Genomic DNA, 17,533 nt, shown 5'->3' with positions numbered 1-17,533 from the left:
ATGTCTGTTTGGTAGTTTTCAAAGCTTAAGAAGATACCAAACTTTCTATTTGTTTTATTTCTTGATAATTGGTTCTAAAGTTTAAAGAGTCTGTGACACCATAAAACCAAGATATAATTTAAAAATGATAAACTACTGTGTTGTCACTCTCCATACATCTGGGTGAAATAAAATTTCTCAAACTGTGGTCCCCTGACCACTGGTAGTCAACAACCGTTTACTTGCCATGACTCGAGCTAACCTTTACTATTAGCTTACCAACTGACTATGTTTAAAAATGATAATGGAAAATGGCTTAAGACTGCGTCTTAACCCTTGTGCATGGGAGGACTGAGGCAAATGTAGAGGTCTATGGAAAATGATACAGGTTTTACGTGTGTGGGGTCGGCTGGACCTCATTTCAACATACAAGGGCTAAGCAAACTGTCTTAAATCCCAAGCTAAAGATGCCAGTGGAAAGAAAACATTGCCAAGACTTCTTATATGACCGTGTCTACAGAAATATTGTTCAGTTTTTCAAGGTGACTTGTTGAAATTTTTTTTTAACATACCACAGATTTAAGTATGCCTGGCCTGGGGCAGCAGGTGTGTACACCACTTTTATTTCAGGTTTTCATTTTAAAACCTGAAATAAAATAATTATTTGCTTTCTTCATGCTGAAAGACATTTTTATTTTATTTTTTTTCAAAGCAACTCATGTATATTTTCATTTTATTATGCCTATAAATTACAAATAGTCCTAAATGGTATGTTATTAATGCATACAGTAGTAGAAAAGAACTTATTTTTTGATTTCCATGTGGAAAGCCTATAATCTACTCAAGCGCCTTGAGTTGTTTTGTCGTGGCACATTTATAAAACAGCACCACCCTTCTCATTAGGCTGAACAAAGAAGACAACAATAAGTGAGTTAAAAGACTAATTTTTTAATTTCAGTTCATATATATTAAAATGTTGTGTTATTGTGGGGGTAATTTCAAGTTAGGTAGTCCAAGAACTTAAACCAATTGCTAAACCATTTGGGTTAAATGGTCCTCAGCTTGAAAAAGTTTGGGAAAGCTTTTAATAAGAAATATTTCTCAGAGACTACTACAAGTTCCTTGGCATTCCAAAGCAGTGAAGTGTTCTTCTTTAGGAATTGTGAAGGTAACCCAAAACGTAAACAACAGATGTGGAAGAAGTTATGAATGATTTCAGATTTGAGTGATTTATCTGCAGTTTTAGAGGAAAAAGCTAGATCAATAGTGAGCCTTCCTATTCCTCATGTTTCCAGGTCTTGAGTTCAGTTTTTCTTATAACTGTGTAATATTGCTATATTACGATCTGGTACAACATAGAGGAATTATCAGTAAGCATCAAGCAATATCATCTCCCGCTCTAATGTGCATGTTGCCTAATATATGATTCTGCCTAAACTATTTTAATACTAATTATTTACCACTGGCAGCCAACACATATGATTTGGCTGTGAGAGGTGTCTCCTCCCTCCCACAGATTCGTCTGATATCTGCAACAGACGCTTTGCGGCATCTGATGCAGATGTCACAGGTTTTATTTTTAGTACAGCGTCTCTGTACAGTACACTGCCTCCTGTTGAACCTGGGGCACTTTTAAAGTCTGATGGCTTAATTTACCACCTGCCTAGATGACTGAAGTTGTATGTTAATTTTTTATGTAGTACATGGTTTTCACAAGTGACTTTCAGATGTGAATTTCATGGGAGGTAAGGGTGTCCAGACACCGAAACACTCTTTGAAAGCTAGTTTGTATTTTTATTTCACCTCGCCGGAAAAATTGAACATGAAATTCTTTGCACTCAAAATGAATGCTAACTGTAACCACGGTAGGTAGAAATGATCGTACTACATCTGTCTTTTCCATGCTAAGTATGAAATTCTGTTTTCCTTGAAAATGTACAGTTTTTGGAAAAGCCCATATGGGTCTTGTTTATTAATGCCAATTTGGTAGCATAATTTATTTTATCACAATGTGATAAATGTAGCATGCTGACAACATGCTGGCTCGTGTTGAGAAAGCAAGTCTAAAGGCAGGCTGGCTCTTCCCGGAGTCATCTTTCACATGTTTCTACCATAGTTACAAACAAATAATCTGTGTTTTCATCATGATGGTTTGTTGTTAATTATATTTTTAACAATTTTGGAACCCTATGAGTGTGTACTTACTGTTAATCTGATTTGTTCTTTAAATGGCCATTTATTTATATTATTTTGGCAAAAAAGGTATTTTCCAAACCCAACATCCTAAGCAAATAATCAAAATATAATAATCTACTAAATCAAATCAAATCAAATTTTATTTTTCAAGGTGCTTTACATCATAACAAACAAAAACACAAAGTCATGCAACATAGAATCGACAATTGAAACATTACATGAAGTCAAGTGCCATCATTAAATTTGTAATTGATTATGTTTCAAATACAACTCTAAACCCAACTCTAACTGGGGTTTTAGTTGAGATTTAAAGGCTCTCAGTGTTTCAGCTGTTTTACAGTTTTCTGGAAGTTTGTTCCAAATCCGTGGTGCATAGAAGCTGAATGCTGCTTCTCCTCGTTTGGTTCTGGGGATGCAGAGCAGAACCAGAACCAGAAAACCTGAGGGGTCTGGAAGGTTGATACAACAGCAGATCTTTAATGTATTGTGGTGCTAAGCCGTTCAGTGATTTATAAACTAACAACAGTATTTTAAAGTCTATTCTCTGAGCTACAGGGAGCCAATGTAGGGACTTTAAAACTGGTGTTATGTCTCTATCTTCCTGGTTTTAGTGAGAACACCAGCAGCAGCGTTCTGGATCAGCTGCAGCTGTTTGATTGATTTATTAGTCAGACCGCAGTAATCAATGCGGCTTGTTAAGAAAATAAATTTAAGATAAGCTAGTTTTAAAACCTAACATGTCTTGATTCAAATGGCCTAATTGTGGTTTTAAAATAAGTAACGTATTCTGGCCTATTGACCAGAATACGTTACCTATTATGTTACCTGTAGTTACAGCAGATGGTTTGCTAGGATCGTTTGAACTGCCTTTTGTCTGTGTGGGAAAACAGTACAGTAAAAGTTGTAGCTTTTCACACTCATCTGTGAAAGGCCGTAAACACGGCAGGGGTTTCTGGCTTCAGATAGAGGGTCAGAGATAGCTCCTGGTTGGATGAGCAAAGATACGCCTTATTTGAATAAATTAAAGAAAAGAAGATAAAACTTTCTACACAGAAGTAACAAATCAGATTTTGCTCTTGCAACTTCTCCAAAGACGTCTTTGCTTTTTGTTTGTCTTTTCTATCTTTTGTCTTTTTCTCTCTCAGGTAAATTCATGTGTTGTTTGTGCTCTGAGGTTTCTGATGTTATGTGATGTGTTTGTCTGGTGATAGTTTGCATCTGTCTTGAATAAATGCTGATTATTGTGACGCTGTTATCTCTGCGTGATCTCAGTCTTTGCGCACAGCATTTTTCTGAACCTGGGCATAAGAGAGGATTTAACGAGTCAAAAGGTTTTTAAAGTTCAAGAATTTTTCCTCTCTTAACAATTGGGGACTCGTCCGTTTCTGAACAAGTGCTGTGCGATTGACATGGGACCGCAGTGGGCGACTTTGAGCTCCGTGTTCAGCATCTTGGGCTGTTAGGGTAAGAAATTAATGTCTCACATGTCTCATTCATTTTTCGCAACGCTAGGAAATGCAGGAACTTTTAATTAACCTAACCCCTCCCCAAATATGTAGGCCCTATTCGCAAGCACTACTCCGTCTGCGCTTCAAACTCTTCAGGGCTTTTAACTGAATGAATGAATAAATTAATTAATAAATAGTAGCATCCCTCCCTTGCTTCAGTTGTGAAGGCGAGATGCGTAGTAGAGAGGCTGCTGACAGAAGTTGGTTAATAATCTCTCCATGGCACATCTCAGTTCAAGTGCTTTCACCAATTGTTAAAAAAGCCATAAATTCTCGTTTGTCAAGGGCCATTATCCAATCATTGTTTCACATCAAATTTTGTTCAGTGTCCTATTCACTACTAATCAAAGGCAACCTTAAATAGAGCCTCAATTTAAAAGAATATGTGTTTCGGTGTTTGACTTATAGGAATTTCCCCAGATTCATAATGCATAGTGGCTGATTGTTGCTTCATGTTTCATCCCAGATGTGCAGTACAGAGCAAACCAGAAGACCTTACCACATTATGATCCCTGGCAGTTTCTATTTCATCAGGTCTTTAACAAAGTGTTCCCTTTTCTTAGCTTAAGTTTTAAGGTTTGTCTAAGTTGTTTGAGCTTCTGGTTATATTCTTGGTCTCAGAAGCTTTATTTGCTTCTCCACTAACAAGCAAACTGTCCCGTATTCTGATGTTTTTCAAGCTCATTTCTCATCTGGCACTTCTAAGTTTCATCTCTCATCTAAGATTGTCCAAAATCTGCATACTATTATTTCCCAGGCCATCCTATCACTGCTAGGTTGATACAGCCTCTAGCTTACCAGGTTCCACGCTCAAATGCGTTCATTCCAGTCTCGCTTCTGGGCCAATTGTCATTAGGCACCTACCATCATTCTTGTGGGTTTGTCACCAACAAACCCACAAGCACTCGCAAACTGTCCTGCACACGGCCCCATCTGGAGGAACTGAATCTCCAACATCATTGCCTGGGTCCAAGTCAAGTTCATTCACACATCATGTTTTAACAAGTTCAAAAGCTTTACATAATAATACAAAAAAAAATTTAAAATCCTCAAATGCCAAAATTAAAATAATCTAACTCATCGAGTTTTACTACTGCCCCATATACTCAACCTTATATGGGGATGGAGCCAGCACCACCTCAGTAGCGCAAAAAGTGGGTATGCAGCACATGCAACATACCCAAAGGGGGCGTCAAAACCCCGTCTGAAGGGGGGCGGTGCCCCGATGATGCCTTCGCATACACTTCACCACGCCCTTACGCTCCTTCACCTCGCGCACATGTAAATGTAGCGAGTTTTACCTTTCACGTGTCTTCATCTCGGGGGCAGGGGGTTTAAATATACGGACGCTCATACGGATAGAGCGACCGTATGTTTTATACGCTCCTTCACCCTTACGTACCCTTCTTTGGGGGGGACTGATTTATGTTTTCGCATCCACCTGAATAATATGTAGTTGCGCCCCTGCACCACCTAATGGCTGGGAGTCTAAGATGGCATCTCCTCTCTAATTATCCCATTCTAATTTAGCCTGTCCTTTTTGGGGGGAATCTCCAACGTAGCTTGAAACCTAACCTTCATTTCAACAGCTCGAGCCCTCAGCATTTTACAAAATCTGTTCCACTGCCATAACCTGTTTCCTGAGGGGTCATTTCTGCAACCAATCATCATCGTCGCTCTCCGCAACAAGCCATCGTGTTTGAACCATAAAACCAAACCTCCACCAATCTGTCTCATGTCATCAATTGGCATCAATCAATTTTATTATCTTTGCTCATTATAGCCCTGGTCATTTTAACACGCTTGCTGATAAGCTGTCTCTCTGATTTCAGATCTTCCGCTGCCCTCTCTGAGCCTTTGTTCAGTTCAGTCCAGCTATTACACAAAATCGCCCATTTCAAATCTCTAACACATCTTGCACTGTAATTTTATTTCCTATATTTTCCCAGTTTTTCATCTTCATTTTTGAGTCTTAGCTTTTATTTTTTATGCTCGTCCATCGTTCCAAGCCCCCACATTCTTGCAACCTTGACACTAGAATCTATGTATGACATCATTCAGCTTTTTAGAGCACGTTCAAACACAGTCCTCAGGGAATTCCCTCGGCATCACTCCAACAGCTTTGTTATTCACCTTCAGCATTCTCCATGTTCGCAGCTTCCCTCAGTGCCTAGATAAACACTGTGCAATTGACTGGTGGTGGTTGGTCTACTTCATTTTAAGCATATGTCTTCATCTAGAAACTGCATCTCCTTTTGTTTGCTCCTCCTTTCTCTATCTACGGGATCTTCCCTCAGATCAGTCTCATCTCATCTCATGCTCCGCATCCTCTAACAGTCTACCCTATTAGGTCCTTCCTTAATCAACCAGCTGTCGTCCACCGGAATATCTCAGCAGCCCCAAAGGCTAGCCTTTCAATTCTAGCATCGCATTGTTCACGTCATCGCAGGGTCTCTAGTACCTGTCTGTTATCTACCAGCATCACATTGTTCCACGTCATTGCAGCATTCCCAAAAGCTGGTCTTAATCTACCAGCTTCATGTCACTTTGCATCATTTTGCAGCATCGTGGCGTCCCCAAAAGCTGGCCTTCATCAACCAGCATCGCATCATTTTAGGTCATCTAAATCATCCGGTCAGCGGGTCTCTCTGTTTTCAGTCACCACCATCCTTTCTGTAACACCACATTAGGTCCCTAACTACCCAAAACACTTCAGATTCCTGTTCATAGGTCCTGTTCATAGGTACTGTTTTAGCTTAGTCCCTTCTCTTAGCCCCTTTCACCACCTCTCGGCATCGGTCTCAGCTCTCACTTTTTGGGGAAGAGATCCCTAATCTGCATTGGAAATGGTCATTCCATGCTCACATCATTTCGGACCCCGGAAGTGCTGGAGTCCGAGCTCCAAAGAACTTTAATTCATTCATGTCAATAAACCCTTTTATTTTTTTATTGTTGTTTCTCTCCGTCTGAGTCTCTCCAGATTGAAATGAAGTCTAGGTGTAAATTTAAACTGGAAGACTCTCCAGCCTCACCTGGATCATCCAGTCACCGCCTCATCTGCTGTCAACCTATCAGCATTGGACCATGCCCTGTCTTCGCCAATCACCGATCGTGCTCCCATTTATAAGGACCTTTAGCCGTGGCGGCACCCGCTCTCCAGCCATGCTCAACCGACCTCCACCCCATCTCCACCTCCACCGTCTTGGCTCTCCATGCCTCCAACCTTCTAGGACCTCCACCACCAGTGAGTGGGCCCAGGGGGAAGATATCCCTAATCTGCATTGGAAATGCTCATCCAAGCTTATTGTCTTCTGCTGGGATCCGAGCGCCAAAGAACATTCATTCATATCAATAAACAATTTTAATCGTTGTTTCTCTCTGTCTGAGTCTCTCCAGATTTAATTGTTTTATTACTGCCAGGATTGTGGCATTATCTAAAATTACATCAGTAAAACATAATATGATAAACAACAACTCAGGTAAAGTTAGCCTTCCTGTGTTTACTCTATAGATTCCAGTACAGAATGCACTAAACCCATCAACCCAGCAGGTTTAGAAATGGCGACCTTTATCAGTGAAAAATATAACAAAAGATTTACATTTTTGAAGTTATTATGAAGTTTTGGTGTATCACAAAAAGCATTTTTTTTAGTTAAATTACAACATATTTAGGTCAACATGTTCAACTAATCCTGGAACGCTTTAAGGCTGTGAGCTGTTGTCTTGTTAGCTTTTGTTACAGAATCATCTGTGAACCCTGAGCCCTTGTGGAATTTAACCATACCTAAGTATATAATGGAGGGTTTCTAAGCTGGCTGGGAGCGACTTGGGATTTCCTCAAATAAGTGGAAAAAATATGTAACATATTAGACAATGTTTTCCTTGAGCCCGAAGAAGACTCGACGTAAATAATTATTTTATTTTTGGTGTTACAGATGCTGCTCCCCACCAGCTCCTGTTCAATGCTAATAATAGTGTTCTAAAAACAATGGAAGCTATACAACTCACCTTGAGAAACGTAGTCCTTTAGATTTGAATTCCTCCTATCATATAAATTAGTAAGTAGTCCTGGTGTTTTCTTGTCTGGTGTCTTTTATGGTGAATGTTATCATCTCCAAAGCATCTTTTGTTCTAATGGAGATGTTAATGAGCCATGTGCTTACTTACAACATGAAACATATTGTCCAAAACCAAAGTAAAACCATGTGAATAGCTAATAGATCCCGGTTTTCCCTTGCAACCCTTGAAACAGGCTGAAAGGGCAGGAGCCGGTGTTATGCGGGGTGTTAGTTTTTCAAAATAAAGTAAAATTTGACATTTACATTCATTTCAGATTCTTGTTACGGATAACATAAGTGCGCAAATATCGGGTATACTGTATACACCACAGCAATGCTTTACATTGCTGTGGTGGTGTGCACCACACTTCAGCAGAGCGTAATTAGATTGAATAGATCAGCTCTTATGGATCAGGGCCCGTTGTCACCTAAACCCGATCTGTAATTTTTGTCAATATCAGGAGGATACAGATATTAATATCAGTGCTGCTCTAAAATGTATGATAACAATTTATGCATAGTTTCAAAGTTTTGTCAGTGACATTTCAAACTTTAAAGTCTTTGTATTTATGTGCATGTGTAATGTAGATCTGAATTATAATATATTTACCTCTCTTCTCAGGAGCACTTCAGATTGAAAACAGTGACGAGTCTGACCAGGGCAAGTATGAATGTGTAGCTGTGAACAGCGCTGGCACTCGCTTTTCTAGTCCTGCTAACCTTTATGTTCGAGGTAAGATTTCAGGCTGAATTACCCATTCTCACTGCAATTCACATTATTAGTTCTGGTAGAGCAGAAGTAGTATCTGCTCTGGTTTCTCAACTCGGTGTTCAGTGGCAACAAGTTCGGGTACTCCACTTAATGTCATACAAATATGGGACAGAAACATAAATTATATTTTTATATACCTCTGTGTCTACTGATCAATAGATCAATAGATGTATTGTACAGAAACTGCAAAGAACACATTAACTAAAATCCATGAAACAATTTTAACATGTCATGGAGCCACTTTTATTAACACCATGCCTCATGATGTTAACATGGACATGAAACATAACAAAAAAGTAAACATAAAAGTAAAAGATCCATTGTTGATGTTAGCATTATAAAGTAACTAGCAATTAAGTATTGGCAAAGCTCAATGTAATTTTTATACAAAAGAGGTGGCAGAGGGTTGTTGTCAGCAGCCGCTGAAAAAGTAATGTTTAATCCAACTTAGTTAGTTTCAAGTGATCAGTAATCTAAGTTACTTTTTCAAAGTAACTATGCCACACTGGCTGCCTACATAAATAGCTGAGGTGTTGGGGGACCAAAGTGCAGACAATTGGAATCAGCTGAAGTTCTTAAAAATGTACAGACATAGGGTTAGCATAAGCAAGAAACTGAGCAAATCAGAACGCAGAATTCAGGAATAAACAAAGAAAAGCCAGGAATTTAAATATCAGATGAAACAGGTGAGTGTCATGACTTAGTTTGTTTGTATTCCTTTGAATTCATGTAAAGCACTTTGAATTACCTTGTTGTGCTATATAATGTGCTATATAAATAAAATTACCTTACTTTACCTGTGACAAAACCTGATGAGCAAGAAGTAAAAAAAAAAAACTGACAGTTTATTCAAGTTTAAGTTTTTTCATAGTCTAACACCAAAAGAAACTATTCAGGAAGGGGAATGGCAGAATAATTTATGAAAACAGACCTTTCAGAAAAAAACTAATAACGGAAAAACTATGTATCATAACAAAAAACACAAACTAAAACCCAAAAACCCAAGAATCATGACACCTTAGCCCGTGGTGTCAAACTCCAGTCCTCAAGGGCCACTGTCCTGCAGTTTGTAGATGTGCCACAGTTTGTAGATGTGCCACAGGTACAAAACACTGAAATGAAATGGCTTAATTACCTCTTAATTAAGCCATTTCTAATATAACTTAGTTATATTAGAATATATATAACTAAGTTATATATATTCAGCAATACATCATTTGTATATTATGTAATTATAGGCACACTTGTGTTTTTTTGTGTGTGGCCAAGCGATGATATTTCATTGCCAATTTCACTTTCGTGTCTTTGTGCAATGGCAATAAAATAAGTCTAAGTCTTGATGTATGATTGAGCTTAATTATTAAACCAAATTAGTAACTATGAAATTATGATTGGAAACCACAATCCAAACTAAGTACAACTAATTTCTATGTATACTCATGTGTTTGTATACCTGATGTCATGATGTGAAGAAATCCAGACCTAAATGCAGCAGGCAAAAGACAAAGTTCTGTAGATTACGTTTAAAAAAGAAAGAAGCCAACTTACAAAATGCAAAAATCCAGGGTACAAGAAAATCTAAGAACAAAGCTAAACTGTGGACATGAGGAGATCACTAGGAACAAGGCAGATATGAGGAGAGAGATGGGGGCAGTGATAAGATGAACCAGCGAGTAGTGATAGACAATGAAGTGCTTAAATACTGGGAGGTTGAGTGATGGAACAAAGTGATGGACTGAAGACAGATTTCTTTCTAGGACAAAGAAAAAGAAAGAAATTGAGGCTTGAACTGTCTGTGGGTCCCACTATTGTCCTTTATTCCCCATACCCTTTTTATATTTTTTTATTTTCAGCCATGTTCTAATATGACAGATACAAAAACAGTTCTACAGCAGTCTATTTCAAAACAAAGGATTGCAGAAAACTTGCTAAGTCCAGTGGTCGGGGCACCGAGGCGGTCCACCGACCAGGAAAAGTTAAAACTAAACATCACAAGTGATGTTTTGAAACCCACAACTAATCTCAAAAACAACAAATCAAAAATTACAATTAAAATTAATACCAATTATTTGCACTTCTGTTTAATCCAAATTAAGTCAGTGGTTCCTTAAGCCCCCCCAGGGCTTCAGGGGCCAATAAATGCTAATATTTTAACAAAGACCACAGATACATAAATGTAACATTTGTTTATTGAGATTATCAATGCTGCTAAATCTGATTTAATGGTTTCAGCATACATACATTAACATTTTTAAATTGTTTAACATGTAAATTGTTTAATATGTAAAATCTTACATATAAATATATATATTATAACTTATTGATTTTTAGGTTGGTTTTAGGTCAACCTCTCCCAGATTAAATCTAACATAGAAGCTGTTAGAGGTGCTGATATTTTTAGCAACAAAAGGGGCCCCTAAGTCAGATTCTGCTCAAGGCCTCATACAGCCTTGGACCGGCCCTGCATGATGAGGTAATCTCCTGCACTACGCAGAGATGCGCAACAAACGGGAGATTTAATTCAATGCTGCTAATGTGGCTTGAGTAGCTCTTCCGTTTCGTGTCTGTTGAGTTTTTAATAAGAGTCACAGAAACTGTTGCTCGAGTTTATGGTACGACTTTCTCAAACCTCCACGCGGCCACGCACATCAACTCTGGCTGACTAAGTGGACAAAGCATTTGATATGGTTTGATGCATCGTGTAACCGGAAAAATAATAATAATAATAATAATAATAATAAATTAATATAAAACCAGCGTGATGCGTGAATGCGAGGCAAGCGCGAAAGCTCCTCACCGGGTTGAACCTGCATGATGAGGTTAGCGCTGGTTTGTTAACCACTAACCTTCCAGCCAACCAGGAACACAGACATAAACTTTATCAGTGCAGACAGAGCCGGGCGCTGGGCAGCATGTTGAGATGTAAAAGCCGCATAAAATTCTTTGTTGACAAATATAGATCATTCTCACCACTCGCTCAACGCACCTCTGAAAGTGACTACAAATTATTCCTGCGGTTCACGTTGAGATGCGCAACCAGAGCTAAGCGGTGGGGTTTAAACTCCCACCTTGATCAAAAACTCTGGAGAATCATAATTCCTCACAGGGGTTGATGTAAATATCCATACAGGTCAGCCTGTGTCCAATTTGAGTGAAAGGAGGCGCATGCGATCTGCAAAGAGGTAAACTTAATCCAGGTACTGCAGCGCAGAGGCGCCAGCTATATGATTGGTTCGGCTTTAAAACCATAAACCTATCTTCAATAAACATATCTTTTAGGAATAAATTTATTCTGCAAGTGAAACGCTCAGAGCAACAGAGACGCTTGCAATCCGGTTTAAAAATAAAAAATTGGCTATTTTTTTTTCTTCCTAAAAACATAAACAAGAAAGGCTTAACCTGGCGGCGGGGCTAGTAAAGCATGGCGGGGTGCCAGGCCTATAATACACTGGGGGGAAACCCTGGATGACAGAACAAACTCAGAACTTTCTATCTTGCAACTTCTCAACTGAATGCTTCATATCAAGTTTCATCCTGGTGGTGTGTAATTTAATAACATTTAATAAATGTGGCTTATCATTGCATTTTCAGAAAGAAAATCTTATGTGCAAATTCTGCTTGTTCTGCTTTCGCAAACTTTTTCATTATACTTTGAAAAAGCATATTTTTGCCTCTTTACTGTGTTTTTCCTTGTCTTCCCCTTTTCTCTTTTCTATTCCAATTTTGCACAAACCCCATCATCACTGTACTCCTTCTTCTAAACTACTTTCCAAACTGCTCAGATCAGCGAGAAGGTTGGTTATTTTTCACTCCTTGCCCTCCTAAATTCAATCCCTGGCAGACCGGAGCCGTGCTGTGCCAGCATCTTGCTAGGCGCCCCAGGCCCGTCACAGCCACTTACACAGGACTTTAATCTACTCTATAACTAACCTAATGCCCACTTTCTTTGACCTGGTCCTAGGACCCGTTGTTGCTCCTTGCTACCTTGTAATGTTATGTGAAAAATAATTATTTTTGTAGCTTTTCTATGCAATGTTTGTGAAATGAGCCTCTTTAAAAACTATTTCCATGTAAACCTATTCTCAACTGAATGCTTCATATCAAGTGTTGACGCATTAATTATTAATGTGTCAACCACCTTGTGTTGCTCCTTTTGTATAACAGTGCTTTGCGAAAACGAAGCTCCCAGCAGCTGATTGAATGATTAAATAATTAATTGAAGGACTGACTTAAAAAGAATACCCATGTTACATAGGCAAGAGGCAATGCAAAAGTTAAAGTGCAAAATGACAAGTTTCTTTTTGTTAATTATACTGAAAAATGAGACCATGTATATTAATCTCAGGAATAACAGGAATATGTATATTTGCTGAGAGCAGTGATGGTTGTAACAGCTGCCGGCAGCAAAATGTGCTCTTCAGTGATACAACTAAGTCATACATGAAATGGGAGGTATTTCTATTAATTCTACAATTCTCCTTTGTCTCCTGTATAGCTCAGCTTTGAACCAGAGCTAATGTGTGCTGTGCTGTGCTAAAGCTCCCAGCAGCTGTTAGACTCTATAACCATCACTGCTTCCAGCAAACTCAATAAGTGTTCAGATACATCCTGCACATTTATTTGCATAGTTTTACTAATTTAAATAACATATCTCCATTGTTGTTGCACAGATTTTATTGTCACTTATTTTAAATAGTCTGTTTTAAAATGCTCAGTTCCATTAATTATATATTTTGTAAATTTTTTAAGCTACCGATCCATTGTCAGTAAACAGATTCACAGGCTAAGAAATTGCTTTGATATAGTGGTGCAAAAATAAATACACAATAAAAAAATTTAAATATGAATATGAAAAAAATATATACATGAAAATCTGAAAAACTCAAAGCGTGGGCAACAAAGCCACAACAAAGCAGTTTATGTGGCACTCATAGAAACTCCTGTTTCTACAACAGTGTTTCTATATTGAAGCATGTTGAAATGAAGTTTCTGAGATCTCGTCATCTAACATTTCAGATGTTGCCATTCTGTTTATAGTGTGTTTGTCTGAACATCCAGGCAACTGGAATATTAATGAGCAAATATGACATCATTTGTGATCATTTGTGCTACTGAGCGCAGCCTTTTCCATGAAGCTCCTCCTCTGCAATTCAGTTTCTACGCTGAGCTTCCACTTTAAGAAGCAGCCCTCTCCCCGACTTTGCCATTCAACTCTTACAAACTAGCCAGCAGCAATTAGCAAACATCTGGAGGAACTTTGTGTCTGCTGAACCTGGCAGGCTGCTGGGGAAGACTTGGCAATTGTGCAGGTAGAAATAGTTGGCCATCAGGATTGAAGCTAAGCTGCTTGTGAGGCAACATACAAGGAGTATGTCACCTCACTCATTAATATTCATTCATGTTTATTAACCACAACCAGTTATTGTGGTTAATAACTCAGTACAACCTGAGCACACTTAGCCATGTAGTTTCTCACATGTCCCAGAATCATGTCTTCTCATTCCTTCTGTCGTTACCTCTACAGTCCGGCGTGTGCCACCCCGTTTCTCCATCCCACCCACTAATTGTGAGGTGATGCCTGCTGGCAGTGTCAACCTGACATGTGTGGCAGTGGGTTCTCCAATGCCTTTGGTCAAGTGGATGAGTGATGAAGTGGAGCTGACCCAGGAGGATGAGCTACCCATTGGCCGTAGTATCCTGCAGCTTACCAATATTAAACAATCTGCTAACTATACCTGTGTTGCCATCTCAACTTTGGGTATGATTGAGACCACAGCTCAAGTCTTTGTCAAAGGTATGAAACTATGTAGTTGTGTTAACTACATAGTTTGTGATGTTTAATCCAAGACATCACATCCAAAGTTAGTTAACAAAAAAGCTAGTGCTGCAGTGTTATTTTTAACAATCCCTTTAAGTCAGGGGTCTGACCCCTCAAGATGATGTCAATACTGTCCTCAAAAGTAGGGGCCTCTTCAATATCAGACTAGCATTAAGAAGGAAAGATAAGATGAAGACTCCAACAACATTATGTTATAGGGTCTGGGCCACTTCCAGACGCTGGAAGTGCAGCCCAGGGTCTGGGACTTTTGAGACTCCTCCTTTAAAGTCCTATGTGTATGTTATCTGCACTAGGTACTTTTAATGTATATAATTAAAACGTAGCAGCTACCTTATTTTTAGCACTTAGTTGACTTCACAATCCTTTAAAGTCAACTAGTTAAAATCTAATTGTGTTTAGTCACTGTGAAGTGCAGTTTGGTATGAAATCCTGCAGAAAAGTGGTATCTATGATGTCCTGCTGGTATCAGGACCTCACCTGCTTTATATGCTATATATTTTATTCACATATATAACACATGTCAATATATTGTATTGACATGTGCTATATATGTGGTTATATGTGAATATACTATATTTACATATGTTAGTTTCCCCCAGAAAACTTGCTAAGCCTGGTGGTCGGAACATTGAGGTGGTTAGTATTAAAAGATTTTAAGTTGACAGGAAATGTAAAAATATTACTGGGTAGCTATATGTTACGAGAAGACATCGCCAGTGAAACGCTGTTTAAACCCACAATTAAAAGCAACTAATCAAAAATACAATTGAAATGAATATCAATTAGGGCTGTTGTAAACGAATATTTTAGTAATCGAGTAATCTATCGATTATTCTTACGATTAATCGAGTAATCGGATAAAAAAAATTATAAAATGAAATATTGGTAAATCTGGCATAATACCGGTGTTACTATCAGATATCAATATGAGTCCAATTTTTCATATTTGAGCATCCCTAACAGTTGCTTTTTTGTAGTTTAGAAAACTAACCTGTAACAATAATAGCTCACTTTCTAAGTTAACCAGAAGAAAAGTTATAGAAAAATCTGAAATTATATTGAATTTAATAACAAAGAGGCAGGCTCACAAATATGCTTATAAAAATGTCTACAATCCAGCTTTTAGTTTATGTATTCATCTTCAGTGAGTTTAATAGATTAATTAAACTCACCTTGCCACCTAACCTGTCACGCTTTGGGTTTGAAAATACGGGAAATGCCGCCTGGAGTGGGAGGAGAGGGCGAATGAACGAACGTTAAGATGGGGTGGAGGGGAAGAAATAGACCAGCGGACTGACGAACCGTTAGACCGGGGGACGAACACGGGGGGAAGCAATACGGGATATTTACACACCTTCACTGGTCACACTCAGAAACTCATCTACCAGCCATGTACGATGCGCTCCGCCACCCGTTTCTTCAGACCGGGATATGAAATTTATTGTGCGGTTCGTCGGTAAAGCTACATTTACACGGTAAGCATCAGCTACTCAGCCGCCCGCCCTGTTCAGGCTATCCGCTCACCTCAGCGCTCTTCCCGCCGTTCGCTTTCAACCAGCAGCCCCGGAGGAGAAATGCTGCCGTACTCCAGGCATTCCCCAGTCATTTTAAGGATGCTTATTGGTTCCCCAAAAACGATTAAAAAAAAAAGTCAGGCATTAACATCAATCAATAAAATCCCCAGGGGCCAATCTTGAAGATTGGACTTTATGCCGCTGAGACTTAGCTTTTGTCAACAACTCAGGCAGAAGTGAGAGCTCCGCGCAACGCAAATGAAGTCCCGGCCAGAACACGGTGCGCTAACTAATAAAACATAAATTAATGAATCTTCGAGGCAGGTAAATTTTCCTCGAGGAATCTTAGTAATCGAGGTACTCGAATCATTCGAGGAATCGTTTCAGCCCTAATATCAATTATTTGCACTTCTGTTTAATTCAAATTAAGTCAGTGGCTCAATAAGGCCCCCCAGCCCTTCAGGGCCCCATGAATGCTAATATTTTAACACAGACCACAGGTACATAAATGTAATATTTGTTTATTAGAATTATAAATGCTGCTGAATTTGATTTAATGGTTTCAGCATAGTTAAATTAAACATTTTAAATTGTTTAACATTTAAATGTAAGATTTTAAGGAGCTGGAAAGTTTACTTTGTAAAAGTTCAAACAATAATCATAGTTAGATTGTTCTTTTATCATAGGGTTAGTGTTAGGGTTAGCTACAATCTGATGCTGTCAGTTTAATCTTTGAGTTTGAGCTCTATTTGTTCACAAATACAAATTAGTAAACTGCAATTATTGTCGTGAATTGAGTTTTTCTGTGTGTTTATTTCTGGGTTTTGTTTCCTGTGAGTCTCTGTGCTGTCCTGTCTTCCTCCTTGATTGTTCCCAGTTGTTCCTCTGATTACTCCCTGTGTATTTAAGTCCACCTGTTGTCTTTGTCTCTTGTCGGGTCCTTGTCTAACGTTTGTTGTATTGTCTATTCTCGTCTGTATTATGTAAGTCGTCTTAGTAGAACTATCAAGTCCTGAGTCGGTGAGCTCGCGTTTATTCAATACTGTTTCTGTTGCTACCTGTGCTGAGCCCTAGCCTTCCGCTCTGCCGTGCTGCCAGTCTCCCGAGCTGTGTACAAGCTGATATTTATCATTAAATCTTAATTTATCTTCTACAACCTGTGTTCTCCTCACCATCATCCACCCACACTTCATGACAATTCTAATTTATTGCTTTTTATGTTGGCCAATTAAACTATTTCTGCTCTCCCAGATTTCACTAAATCTAACCCATAAGCTGTTAGTGGTGCTGATGTTTTTAGCTCGCACTGAAGCAGCAGTGGAGAAGACCTGCTGCTGCTGTGCAGAGCTGCTCAGGTGCGTGTTAGAATCATGACAGCAAACCAGCAAAAAACGCTAAGAACTTTGCGCAGTTTGTCCCTCAAACTAACCGACTGAGTTGAGTAATACTGTTGGATGCAGGTAATGTTAGCCAAAAGATTACTAGCAATACCAGTATAGCACCTTAAGCTTGTTAACAAGTAGCCAGTGATCCCAAACCCCCGGGCTGTGAACCAGTACCGGTCCGTAGACCAATTGGTACTGGGTCGCACAAGAAATAATTAAATATTTCCACAAGCAGCAACATGAGTAAGACAGATCAGGTGTCTTTGGAAAGTTTATTTGTGA

At 38.9% G+C, this 17,533-nt stretch overlaps 1 protein-coding gene across 1 annotated transcript in view; it reads left to right on the top strand.

Annotated features, from left to right (window-relative positions):
• The window catches only part of ptprfa (protein tyrosine phosphatase receptor type Fa), a 151,841-nt gene that overhangs the window by 23,223 nt on the left and 111,085 nt on the right, over nt 1-17,533 (top strand). The window contains exons 7-9 of the mRNA XM_088005297.1: nt 8,364-8,474; nt 12,296-12,307; nt 14,038-14,307. Of these exons, the coding sequence (XP_087861423.1) occupies nt 8,364-8,474; nt 12,296-12,307; nt 14,038-14,307 (393 nt within the window). The remainder of the gene's footprint in view (nt 1-8,363; nt 8,475-12,295; nt 12,308-14,037; nt 14,308-17,533) is intronic.

The sequence above is a fragment of the Poecilia mexicana genome, unplaced genomic scaffold (genome assembly GCF_051168715.1).
Source record: "Poecilia mexicana isolate PSO_F unplaced genomic scaffold, ASM5116871v1 scaffold_4, whole genome shotgun sequence".
Taxonomy (NCBI): Eukaryota; Metazoa; Chordata; class Actinopteri; order Cyprinodontiformes; family Poeciliidae; genus Poecilia; species Poecilia mexicana.
Note: the sequence above shows the minus strand (reverse complement) of the source record. Positions and strands in the feature narration are given on the sequence as shown.